At 41.0% G+C, this 11,341-nt stretch overlaps 1 protein-coding gene across 1 annotated transcript in view; it reads right to left on the bottom strand.

The window, feature by feature from the left end:
* TMEM114 (transmembrane protein 114) overlaps positions 1–606 on the bottom strand; it is a 15,068-nt gene extending 14,462 nt beyond the window's left edge. The window contains exon 1 of the mRNA XM_009882907.1: positions 549–606. Within this exon, the coding sequence (XP_009881209.1) occupies positions 549–606 (58 nt within the window). The remainder of the gene's footprint in view (positions 1–548) is intronic.
* Positions 607–11,341: the final 10,735 nt, after the last annotated feature.

Raw genomic sequence — 11,341 nt, 5'->3', positions numbered from 1 at the left:
GCCCGGCCCGCCTCGCCTTCCGCCCTGCCCGTCAGCCCCGACGGCTGACCCGGCCCTCGGGTCTGCGCGTGGGTGCGTGTGGGGACGGGGCGCTGCTGAGCCCTGCGCGCTCAGGCACGGGTAGGGCCGCACTTGAAGATAAGGCTGCCTTCCTAGAAAGGGGTACCGCTTAGAAAAAACGGGGAGGGGGCCTCCTGATAGCTTAGGCGGCGTTGGAACTCCCGGATGGTCTCACCTCAGGGCAAAAGCTTCCTCACTCCACACACCGCTGTCCTTGAGGAGAGGAGGGAGCCACGTCTGGGGAGCAGTGCGAGTGCTGGTGTTCTTACAGCCTTTCTGCTGTCCTCTGTATTTACAAGAGATTTCCTCTTGTTTTTTGCCTTCCAGATGCCAACCTCTGAAGGGCAGATCTAAGCTAATTTGAAAGGCGGTGTGAGAGAAGGCAGCGGTGTGGCAGCTGCTGCCTGATGCAGTGATGTCTGTACCCTTCTCGGGATCGTTTTCCTGTCAAAGTGTCGCTGATGGAGGGAAGGAAGCAAGCCGTATACCCTCTTCCAAAAACTTCAGAAGAACAGTTATGTCGTTTCCAAGGGCACACGAGTTCATTCGTGAGCCCCTAAGCCACACTTCACCTAGCCACCTGCTGATCTTCAACCCGCTGCAATCTGTTGGATAACAAGGTAAATTGCAGTAACACAACCTTGTTTTTAAATCTGCAGGGCATTTACTGTGGAGTTTTACTGTGTCACTTCACTGGCATAAAGATACAGTGCAGGTGGGGTCAATAAGGCATCTTGTTTTCTTACTTGTAATTCACTTCAGGCCTTCCAGGGAATTGCTAAGTAACTCCTAGTCATTAAAAAATCATTCTCATTTATTTTCTGGCATGAACAGAGGGCAGAATGTGTGACATCATTACCCATCCATGGCAACAAGCTATTGTGAACCAGTAGGGTCAGTCAAAAGGAAAATCTTTAGAGAGAATGTTTCTTTAAACACAGTAATCATCAGCACTACAGACTTACATTTTGCTCTGCAAAAGTACTGAAAGGTGTATGTTGCTGGGATTATAATAGTCTTTTCATTCAGGAATACACTTGAGCAGCTAGAACATTATTTTGAGCTTTTGCCATCTCTTTCTTGACATGTCCAAGTTGTATTTGTAATATATGAAAGTCCCTGTGTAGTTCTACAAACTAAGCAGCCATTACCTCATCATAATTGTAATGGTCGGGTGACAGAAGCCATACGAGGTTTATGAAGCAGGGTGAAAGGTTTTGTTAGACTACCTGATGGAGTAAGAAAAAAATGAACACACTTTTGGGCAAATAAGTCTTAACTGGGACCCCAAGTTTTTTCCAAGTACATTTGCAGATTACTTGAAAATTTTACTTAGCCCCACAAACACTACATATTGAGCAGATGTTTTATCAGCTCTCTTCTCATAAATCTAAACCAGAGGCATTCATACATCTAAACCATCATGCCAGTGCAATGATCAGCCATTGTCACCTTCCAGTTAAAATCAAGGGAAAGCAAAGGGTGTAAAACTGAAGGAACATTTAACCCAGTTGGGTCCAAGCTATTAATTGGGTATTGTACGAAATGCTTACTACCAGTGATGATCTGTGTCCTGCAGGGTTCTTGTCCTAGTCTTGGGGCCCACAAAGTTCTGAACATGTGTTTATTTTTAGAAACATTATTAAAGAATTTGTTTTAGCCATCAAGATATGTGGAGGTCCTTTGTAGAATCTGTCTAGATTAACTTTACAGTAAACTGAAGTTAGAGCCTGCTAACCCCTGATCCTTTTGTGACCAGACTGTGATGATAGAAAAGTTTATGTCAAGAATAAATCAACTCTACATGGAGGTTTCATTTCCACATCAGCACAATCTATTTAGGCACTCATTCTCATGCTGAGGTAAAATTGATTCCTACAAAGTTAAACTAAAAAAATATAGTTCATCAAAACACCTTAATGTATTCATTACAAAAGGTTCATAATGAAAGGAAAAAAGCCAGTAGTACAGATTAGCTTCTCCAGGGATTTAATTTCTAATTTACTGAGGTCTCTAAAAAGAAAACAAGACTCTTCAAGTTAAATTATAATTTTCAGCATAAAAGATTCAAAATTTTTATCTAGTCTTATCTTTGTGGAGAAGGAGTAACTCACTTTGCATAGATAGACCAGGTGTTGGTTAGATCTGCTAAAATCAATCTGCTGCTCAGAATATCAGAGAAAATTCAGAAAATGCTCCCAAAATTGCAATCAATTATTAGTCCACAGGGCGTGATGCAGCAAAATTAGCAGTCTTCCAGTTTGAGCAGAGCAGAGCTTGTGTAAGTAACTTTTACCCTATCCTTTCTGCTTGCAAAATTATATGGGTGCTGAAGGATTCAGAGGGCATTGTGCTCCAGAAATCACCAGTGTGGCTTCCCAGGACTCTTACTGGGTAAAATGCATCTATAGTACAGTTCCTTCTGAGTTGTTCTGAACCTGTACTGTACTAGTGCAGCACAGGCCTCTGCTCAGTTATGTTTAATGATTTAGAGCTAAGTCCAAATGAGATCCTTGAGGTAAAGTTGCTGTGGAAGTACTATACTAATTGTGTTAATACTGGAAAGTGAGTCAAAGCCAGAGAAAGTGATTTGGCACTTTGTGGTCAATCATTCTAAATGGTTTACTGAATATCAGTGCTCAAAGTAGGAAACAGCATGTCATTAATCCTGTTACAAACACACTTGATATCAGCAAAACGTCCACCTTCTGTCTGGACTGAGCTTCTGTCTGGATTTAAAAGAGCAATTCCTCTCATTGGTCCACTGTTTGTCTTTTCAAACTACCAGAACTATCCATGTAAGTTTGGTAAGTACATATACTTTTAAGATATTCATCAAAACCTTTTTTTTTAAAAAGACTCTTCTTATAAGATGAATTCCATCTTCCCCAATGTTTATTTTATTTCGTTTCCCCTGCTCTGCTTGTATTTATGAAAGAGGCGATTGAGTTACTAAAAGTGAATTATATGAAAACTGAGGAAGGGAGGGATTCTCACAATGTTTACTCGTATGACTGCAGGAAAGTAAAAGCCAGTCAGCATAAATGTGCAGCAATGACTAATTAATCGCTGCCACAGAAACAAGTGCTCTATCACCGCACCTGATGTCATTCACAGCCTTTTCTGGGGAAATACCACTTTTTTTCTCCTGTTCTTTTTTTTTTTTTTCATTGACTGAAGAATTAAACAGAAAAACAGTTTATCAGTTAGCATTCCAGTAAAGCTAATTGGATTCCGAAATCTATTGTTATTTTAAGCTATTAAAAGATTACCACAATTACTTCCTCTGTGGTTCAAAAGGGAAAAGCAAAAAGGCAATGTACAATATTACAATCTACAGATTTGCTGCCCTTTGAAATTACTAGCTTTTGGCTGGTTGATCTGGAGTTTGACCATTACTTCTCAGATTTAATCTTTTCATCATGCAGTTGTACACATTCATTTTTTGAACAGCCACAACCTGCAGTGAATTTAAAGGACTGTGTCCAGTCACAATTTATCTCTGACAAAAGAATACAGGGCATATATCACAATATCCTGACTCTTACTCAGTATTACCTGATCTGGCAAAGAAACCCAGAGGGTGTAGACATGTCATACTGAATTAAATGGGGAATTGTAGGAGGGACATGCCTGAAGTACCCAGCACAGATTATCACAGCCAACTTTGTTTTTTTTCAAGTCTTGTTGTAAATTGTTTTGATGGAGAAGGTTATAGAGGAGATGGAGAGGTTAATAGTACGAGGGATATCTCCTGTTGAGCCACCTGGCTAGATTATACTCTGTGACCTTACTGCAACAAATTCTAGCAATTTGCTTCTAGGAAATTACAGAAACAAAAGATCTGTAGTAGCATCTATCATGTTGCCTACCATTTACCAGGGAAGAATCTTCTGTCTACACATACACAGCACAATCTGTTTCTAAATGTAGGTAGAATAATAATATCTCTACAGTGATGCTTGCACGGATAGTAAAGAATCCATGTTTTCATTTGGATGGTGTATAATCCTTTTCATGGTGTTATGCTTGAATGTTTTAGTCTCAGGTTTAGTTCCATTGTGATACAGGAGTGGCTTTTCTCCGAGGTCACGCAGGAAGTACACTCCAGCGACACCTAGGAAGGCTCATTCTAATAAAGTCATTGCTTTTAGATAAAAATTGCTAGAACGTGCTGTGGAAAAGTGAAGAAATATAATTATCTGGCTTCTGATACAGAAAAGCAGATGACTGGAGTATTAAAAGCAGCATTTTTGAATGGCATAAATAAGTATGTGTTTTTCTTTACGAAGTTCAGGTTCTAATGCTTAACCATGTACAGAGAGAGAAAGTGCTGGAAATGTACATGCTTTGTGCAGTGGCTGCTTGTCCCATTAGAAATAGACACCACTACATGAGGGTTTTCTGCAAGTTGAGTAACCATCAGCAAGTGCTAGCATTTGATACGTAGTAGAGCACTGGTGAATTCTTTGGGCAAGTGTTCAACTGAAATATTTAACAAACTAGAATTTAAGTTTTGTCTTGTATGTATCTGCTGGAGCTACAGCTCCTGTAATCCTCTATTCAAGGTCATGCCACTAAAAGAAATTGCAGTTCTATTTAAAAATATTAATCTTTAGGCAAAATCTAGTATCACACTGTCAGAGACGAACTCTCCTACTCGGTTATATCAAACCTTCCTACTGGAGTCAAAACAAAACAACACAAAAGACTACTGTAGGACATCTGCAGTCACTGATCAAATGCTGCCTCAGAATACAGCTCAAAACCTTTAGTATGATGCCTTGTTAGTTTACATCACATGGTTTCCCAAAGAAAAAATCTTATTGATGTTACTATGGCATGTACATTGGATATAGGCGAAGTTCTGGCAAAGCCATTCTGGGCCGTAGGATTACCTGGCAAAACTATGGTGTGTAATAAGTTACTGCTGCTGCATACAATATAGGATTGTGTTTTGGTGCGAAAAAGGAAAAATAGGCCAGTAAGTCTTGTAAACTCCATACTGGACCAGCTAGGAACATACCAACTTATGGTGTGCCCCAGAAGGTCTCAGGCAGTTGTTTTGACTATGTGTACCAACACTTAGTATTTTGTTGTCTTTAGAGGGTTTAGCTTTCATATAAGCTATAAGCAAAGCATATAAGGAAGGTTCAAAACATGCTGAATAAGCTCCCTTGGCATTCTTTCTTAATGTATTTGTGTTTCTGTATTTCATCACATGATACCTAGGCCTCCTCCTTTGGACTGGGGTGAACTGTAAGTCCCAAGTTTTCCTGTTTTCACTATGTGAGAATATAGAGTGTGGGAAAGCTTTGATTATCCATGCTTACGCTTGGTGATACCATGAACAAAAACTGGACTGAAGAAGGATCTTGAGAGACTGGTTCAGATAAGCTTTATAGTTAAGATTTTCGAAATACTTTTCTGCTTGAAAGGCAGTACAAAACACTCAATAAAGAGATTAATCACGTCTCATCCTTTTGAAAGTTCTCGTCTAGAGAATTTTTTTAATCTAGGTTTTCTTTGAATAGGGACCCAGTAGCTGTAAAGCATGCAAGCCAGTTAATCCAGTGCTCTGAACATACAAAGTGTTAGCTCAAGTAAGTGAAAGAAAAGCTCCTGGTCTAGGCACTCTACTTCTAATCCTACCTAATAAAATCCAAAAATTATCTCACTGTTGTACTAAATATAAGATTTCCTAAAATTTTCTTCTGGGCTTGATCTCCATCACTTGAAAACACCCAAGGATTGATGCTGTTCCAATGTGTGACTTTTCTCAGTTAGTAATAATGTCTCCAAGTCATTCACTTGGCAATCCCAAGTGATAATGGCATTGTGTTTCACTGTGGGGCACCTCAGCTCAAATATTGCATTTAAACAAAACAAAAAAAAGTTGCCTTAGCTTCACATCCCTCAGCTACACGAGAAAGATGCCAGACAAAAAAATTAGCATTGAAAGTAAAGAGCAACAGCTGGTCTCATTTCTTTTCTTGAAAGTTGTGCACTCTGGAAATTGATTTACAGAGCACTGGTTTGAATTCTGACATGGCTACGTACCAAGAACTGCATAAAACTCTGAGAAGCATAGTTTGATTTACTGGAAATTGCTGTAGGAAACACAAAGTAAAAAAGGAAGTTTGTGTTACTTAATCTTAGTCAAGCAAGTATTTATGTAGCGTGTCAAGCAGAAGAAGATGTATAGCTAATAAGAGTGTATTGAGCAGGTGGAACAGATGCTGATAAGCTCAAACACTGAAAGTGACAGCCCTGACAGGAACAAATACTGTTCAGCAAGACTAGGGAAAAGAGGGCACAACACAGAGGCGGTGCAGGAAAAACAGAGCGGAACCAATCCACCCAAACAGAAATATTTTTGACTGCTGAATAAGTATGTGGAAAACAAGAGCTTGAAAGAAATTCCTCCTCAGTGTCTCAGCACCCTGACTTGCAGGGTGCATTAACTTTGGTCTTTAAGAGCTATCAAGAAAAAAAATGGAGCAAAGCAGCTTTTAAAATAAAGAAATCATGTTAAAATATGGGACTTGTATTTCCCATCTTGCCCATAGAGACTTTCACAGGGTGGGCCTACTCCTTTTGCCTTGCCACGCAGTCTTGGAGTGCCCTCCTGCATTGCAGCACTTTGCACAGCCTTTTCTAGGTCCCCAGGTATGTCTCCCCATCAGCCCTGCCACCCTGTCCGGCTCTGCTCTCCATCCATACCCAGGTAGGGAGTTCCTTATGTCTGTCTTTCAGTTGCCATTTGCCCAATCTATGTGATTGCCAGCTGAGCATGTCCATTTGGTCTCTGAAAGGCTGCAGTCTCCTGCTTCTTCCACAGGATGTAGTGGTACATATGTAGTGGGGAAAAACAGACAGACACGCAGCAACACTGAAACCTTCCTTCTTGGGCGTTATCCAGACATTAATTATCCAGGCATTTGTTTTAAGATAATAAGGCCCCAAGCGCTTAGTATATAGATGAGAATTATAGCAGTCTTGGAGACTAGTCTGATCTGAATCCTCAAACTGTGAACAAAAGTTACATTAAAAGCCTGCCTCTAAAACAGATCAGGGAAGAATTGAATGAGGTGGATGTGATATAAAAACTTGTCGTAGTATCAAGGTCAATGGTGATGTTACAGTGCTTAATTTAATAAAAGCGTCTCATTTCCATTGCACAGTTACAATTTGTTACAGAGTAAGTGAAATACTGCGTACTTGAAGCAGATGATAAAGGTGACTTCATCTGTATGACATTGCTTCAAAGGGATTATGGGACACCCTTACAGTCTTAGTAACAGTAGACAAGATGGTGGATTTTAATAAGCAAAAGGAACAGTAGCATTTTTTCGCTAGCCCACCTAACCCAAAAGAGGATGTCTGCCATGGTATGTGTAAGCAAATACAGAGGAGACACAGTGAGAGGGAGGTGAGAAGTACAGGATGGTAGAGAGGAGCAGGTCTCATGAGAATCTAAACTGAGATTAAATGACCCCTGATGATGATGTGAACAGCCTGTAATAAACTGCTGTATTATCTAATTATTACTCTGTCTTGAATAGGCCCAGTTTAGCATAGACTTCTTGGGACTCAGTCAATGGACGAAATTGGCCCAATTAATCATTTAAAACAAGAAGTTAAACCTCTGTGAAGCTGTCTCGTATGTGAGGTAAATTAAAGTCTTTACCTTCCTCTTTTTCATACACTACAGGTCTAAGGCTGAGAAATGCCCCGGGCCGATTCAGCGGCTTGTTAGGCTGACATGCTTGAAAAAGTAATGAAAAGTAGTGCTGAGCAGAATGGATGGATGGAACTTTCTCCTACTTTCTGGAGCATTGGTCAATGTTAAAGTCTTTGCTAAAATTCCAAGGGAGCATTTGGTACGGAGCACGTAAATATAAAATACTTTTCTGCAGTTCTTCACTGTAATCTAGTGTAGAGATACTGATTTAAAACACAACTGATGATCCCTGATTGCTGCTGAAGAATCAGGGTGGCTTTTGTATTTTGTGGATTTCATGGACTGGGAGTGAAGGAGGGCTTTTCATTTACCTTAATTTTGCTTCTTTTTCCCTGACCAAAGAGAGATATTGTTGGTGTTTGCAGTCATAGTCACTGGGTTGATATTGTTCTAAGAATCATCTGAGATCAAAAATCAAAATTTCTGTGCAGATCAGCTTGTGTTGGATGTGAGAAGTCATGATGGGGTGATGACAAAGGCATGCAAATTATTGTTCTGAATAAGCCCTTGGAGAAAAATGCTATAGTCAAAGAGTGTGAATGTATCTGATAAACCACCACAAAATAGTTAATGAAAAAGAAATCACTGTGGATTTTGTCTCTGTGCTGCTAATGCTAGTGCTTTGTAATTCCGTTTTCTTGCTGGTGAGGCAGTATGATTCTTAGCTTCCCCTGGGAAGGACCAATGCATATTCAGGAAATGTGGAGACAAAAAAGCTGACAGCTGCAGTTGGCCTTTTTAATTATTTTTCAGTTATTCCTCTCATGCATTTTTCAACTTCAAGCAGTTATTTAGGAATTTTCCACCTGGTGACCAATACTGACATGACATACATGCTTGGAGAACAGAGCAAAATTCTTTACTGATTTATCATCTAGACCAACAGTCCTTTTATTGGCTGTGGTACCTGACATTTCTCAGTGCTGTTGATGGCTTAAGGATGTTGTCTCAAGTATTTTGCATACCACCATACAAGATGAAGTGAAAACTAGTTCAGCACATCTCCTTCAACAGCTCCAGTACAGTAGGATTGAAATGATGAGGGCTGATACTTTTTTTTCTTCCTGACAGCCTTTGTTTTGGTTTTTTTTTTTGTTTTATTTTTTGTTTTAACTGACCTAATGAAAGCTCAGCATGTGCTTCAGTCTGGTAGACATATAATGAAAGAAAAGAAGACAAGCAAAGAGACAGTACAGTGCGTACTGGAAAGATACCGTGAGCTATCAGCAATATACTACTGGATAGTACAAGATCACATATATGGTGGTGTATGAATTCATCTGGTTATTCCTGTCTTCTTAGAATCAGCTCTGTTCTCTTATCTGTTCTTAAGGAATTAGATTTTCCCTGTGATACATATTTTTCAGGGTTGTCTGTATAGTTTTCTTCTTCTCTGACCCTCCTGCAGCAGTGCTGGTGTTTTAGAAGGCACTCTGTAAGGAGTGGTCCTAGCAATATCCTTTGGGCCGTGAAAGGATTTGTCAAAAATCATGTGGGAAGCAGTCATTTATTTTAAGTCCTGTAATTCCTGGTGTGATGTGTCTAAGGGATACTCTTGGGTTGCTTTCTTTAAGCAAATTCCTAGCTCATATGGCTGTGAGGAACGCAGGAAATCTAACTAAGGACCATCCTGAAGTTTTTAAAAAAGAGGCAGATCTCAGGAATTTGCTGCCAAAGCCCTTGTGTGTGTAGTACAGAAACTGCATCTCTAGAGCTAGATTGTCCCTAAACAACTATCATTAAGTTATCACTCCCATTATAATGTCTGCAGCCACACTGGCTCCTTTAAGACCTTCTGCAGCCACAAGATTATTTCTGATTTTGCCTGATGATTATATATATGTGAAAGAAGGTAGCTGCATTTTTTAGAAAAGAAATTATAGCAGCTCCATTTCTCATATAATGTACCTTTGTGCTTAAAAGATCCTGCGTAGTGTAGTGAAACACCTAGCTTTGTAGCTACTCCTCTAGTAATACTTAGTCTGCATACCAGTAAGTGTCTCTTTTTGCAAACTGGTAAGATTGTGTGAAAAATATAATCTGCTTTGTCTGCATGTTGTTAGCACTTTATAGCAGTGGAGAATATGCCAGCAGAGAGAGACTGCAGTAATAATTTATGTGGCAGCATATTACCACAGGAAGTAAAATAATATTCTGCTCTTGCACAGGATCCAGATAAAAGGAAAACAAATCTCCAAAGCGTTTTTGTCAGATGTTCATCCAATAGAATTCCCCACAGAAACTCCAACGAGAGATCTGAATAGCTCGCTGTGTTTTCCATTTCATTACCACTCAACACTCTAGGCTGTAAAAATAGGTAAAGATTACTTCATTCTCTTAATAATTGTTAGCCTTTCTAGAAGGATGCAGATGATGAGAAACATACATCTAGAAGTACAGACTATGCATTACATTCCAAGGGTTTTTTCCAGCATTAGTTCTTTAATTCTTCCTTCCCCATAAGCATCCACTCAAGAAAAATACAAGGATTATCTGTAGCAATTGATATTTGTTTCATATAACAAGTAATTAATAGGTAAATGCCCGCTTTGGAACTGGGTCCTCCTGCTGGCCACAAATTCCACTCCAAAAGCCCTTGCAGGCTCGCAGAGGAGCTTGGCTAGAATACAGAGGGGAGCCTGGCGCTTATTGACACCTGTGAGTTCACACAGAGACGGGGCTGCAGAGCTGTGGTCAGCGCAGCGTGCCCAGCACACACACCGCCGGCGGCCTGCAGGCAGCGGGGCAGGGCTACACGGCCCGCGTTGGGCGACAGGCCAGCACTCGGCTGCGGCACGGCTCGCCTGTGCCGTCACTACCGAAGGCACCCAGATACAGCACGCAGAGACTGGTCTGCTGGTCAGCTGCTGCCTAACTCTGCAAGTTAGATGAATTTCTGTTACGCAGGTTTCCCAAAGCACTGTGGTATGGTGTGCCTGCTCTACACCTCTCTTCTGCTTGGTGTACCTGGTTCGTGATACCTAGTCAAAAACTCCGCTGAATTAAGCAGCTAAACCCCCTATCCCCCAAATAAGTGCGCAGACACTGCTATTGCTCCATCTAATCTTATGGTGGTAGTAGAGTTCTGACATTGTTTGGGCTAAGGAAGGAATGCCCACTTGCCTCCATATGGGTTTTTCCATTTATTGTTTTGAAACCGTTTGGAGGTTTTGTGTGGAATTCCCCATGAACTGAGCCAGGGCCAGCAACGCTGAAACCAAGCACTAAAATAAAGGGGGTAAGAAACGCAGGCTCAGCTGCTGTAAATGCTTCAGACTAAATGCAAGACTAAACTTAGCTGCTGCTCCTTCCTTTTACTGACCCCCCCCGATGGATTTTTACCTTGGGTTTAGTGCTGGGTGACTCCTGAATAACGAAGAACCCCCATCACCACGGGGGGGAGTGCATGGTTATTACTCACGCTCTGCCCCGGGAAAGCGGCGGGCAGGGCAGGGCAGGGCCTAGCTTCAGCGGGGGGAGCTCTCCGGCCCAGCGGCGGCCAGGGCGAGCTCGGCCACCCCGGCAGCACGGCGCAGG

The sequence above is a fragment of the Charadrius vociferus genome, unplaced genomic scaffold (assembly GCF_000708025.1).
Source record: "Charadrius vociferus isolate BGI_N301 unplaced genomic scaffold, ASM70802v2 scaffold74, whole genome shotgun sequence".
Classification (NCBI taxonomy): domain Eukaryota; kingdom Metazoa; phylum Chordata; class Aves; order Charadriiformes; family Charadriidae; genus Charadrius; species Charadrius vociferus.
The sequence above is the reverse complement of the archived record's forward strand: the minus strand, read 5'-3'. Positions and strand labels throughout refer to the sequence as shown.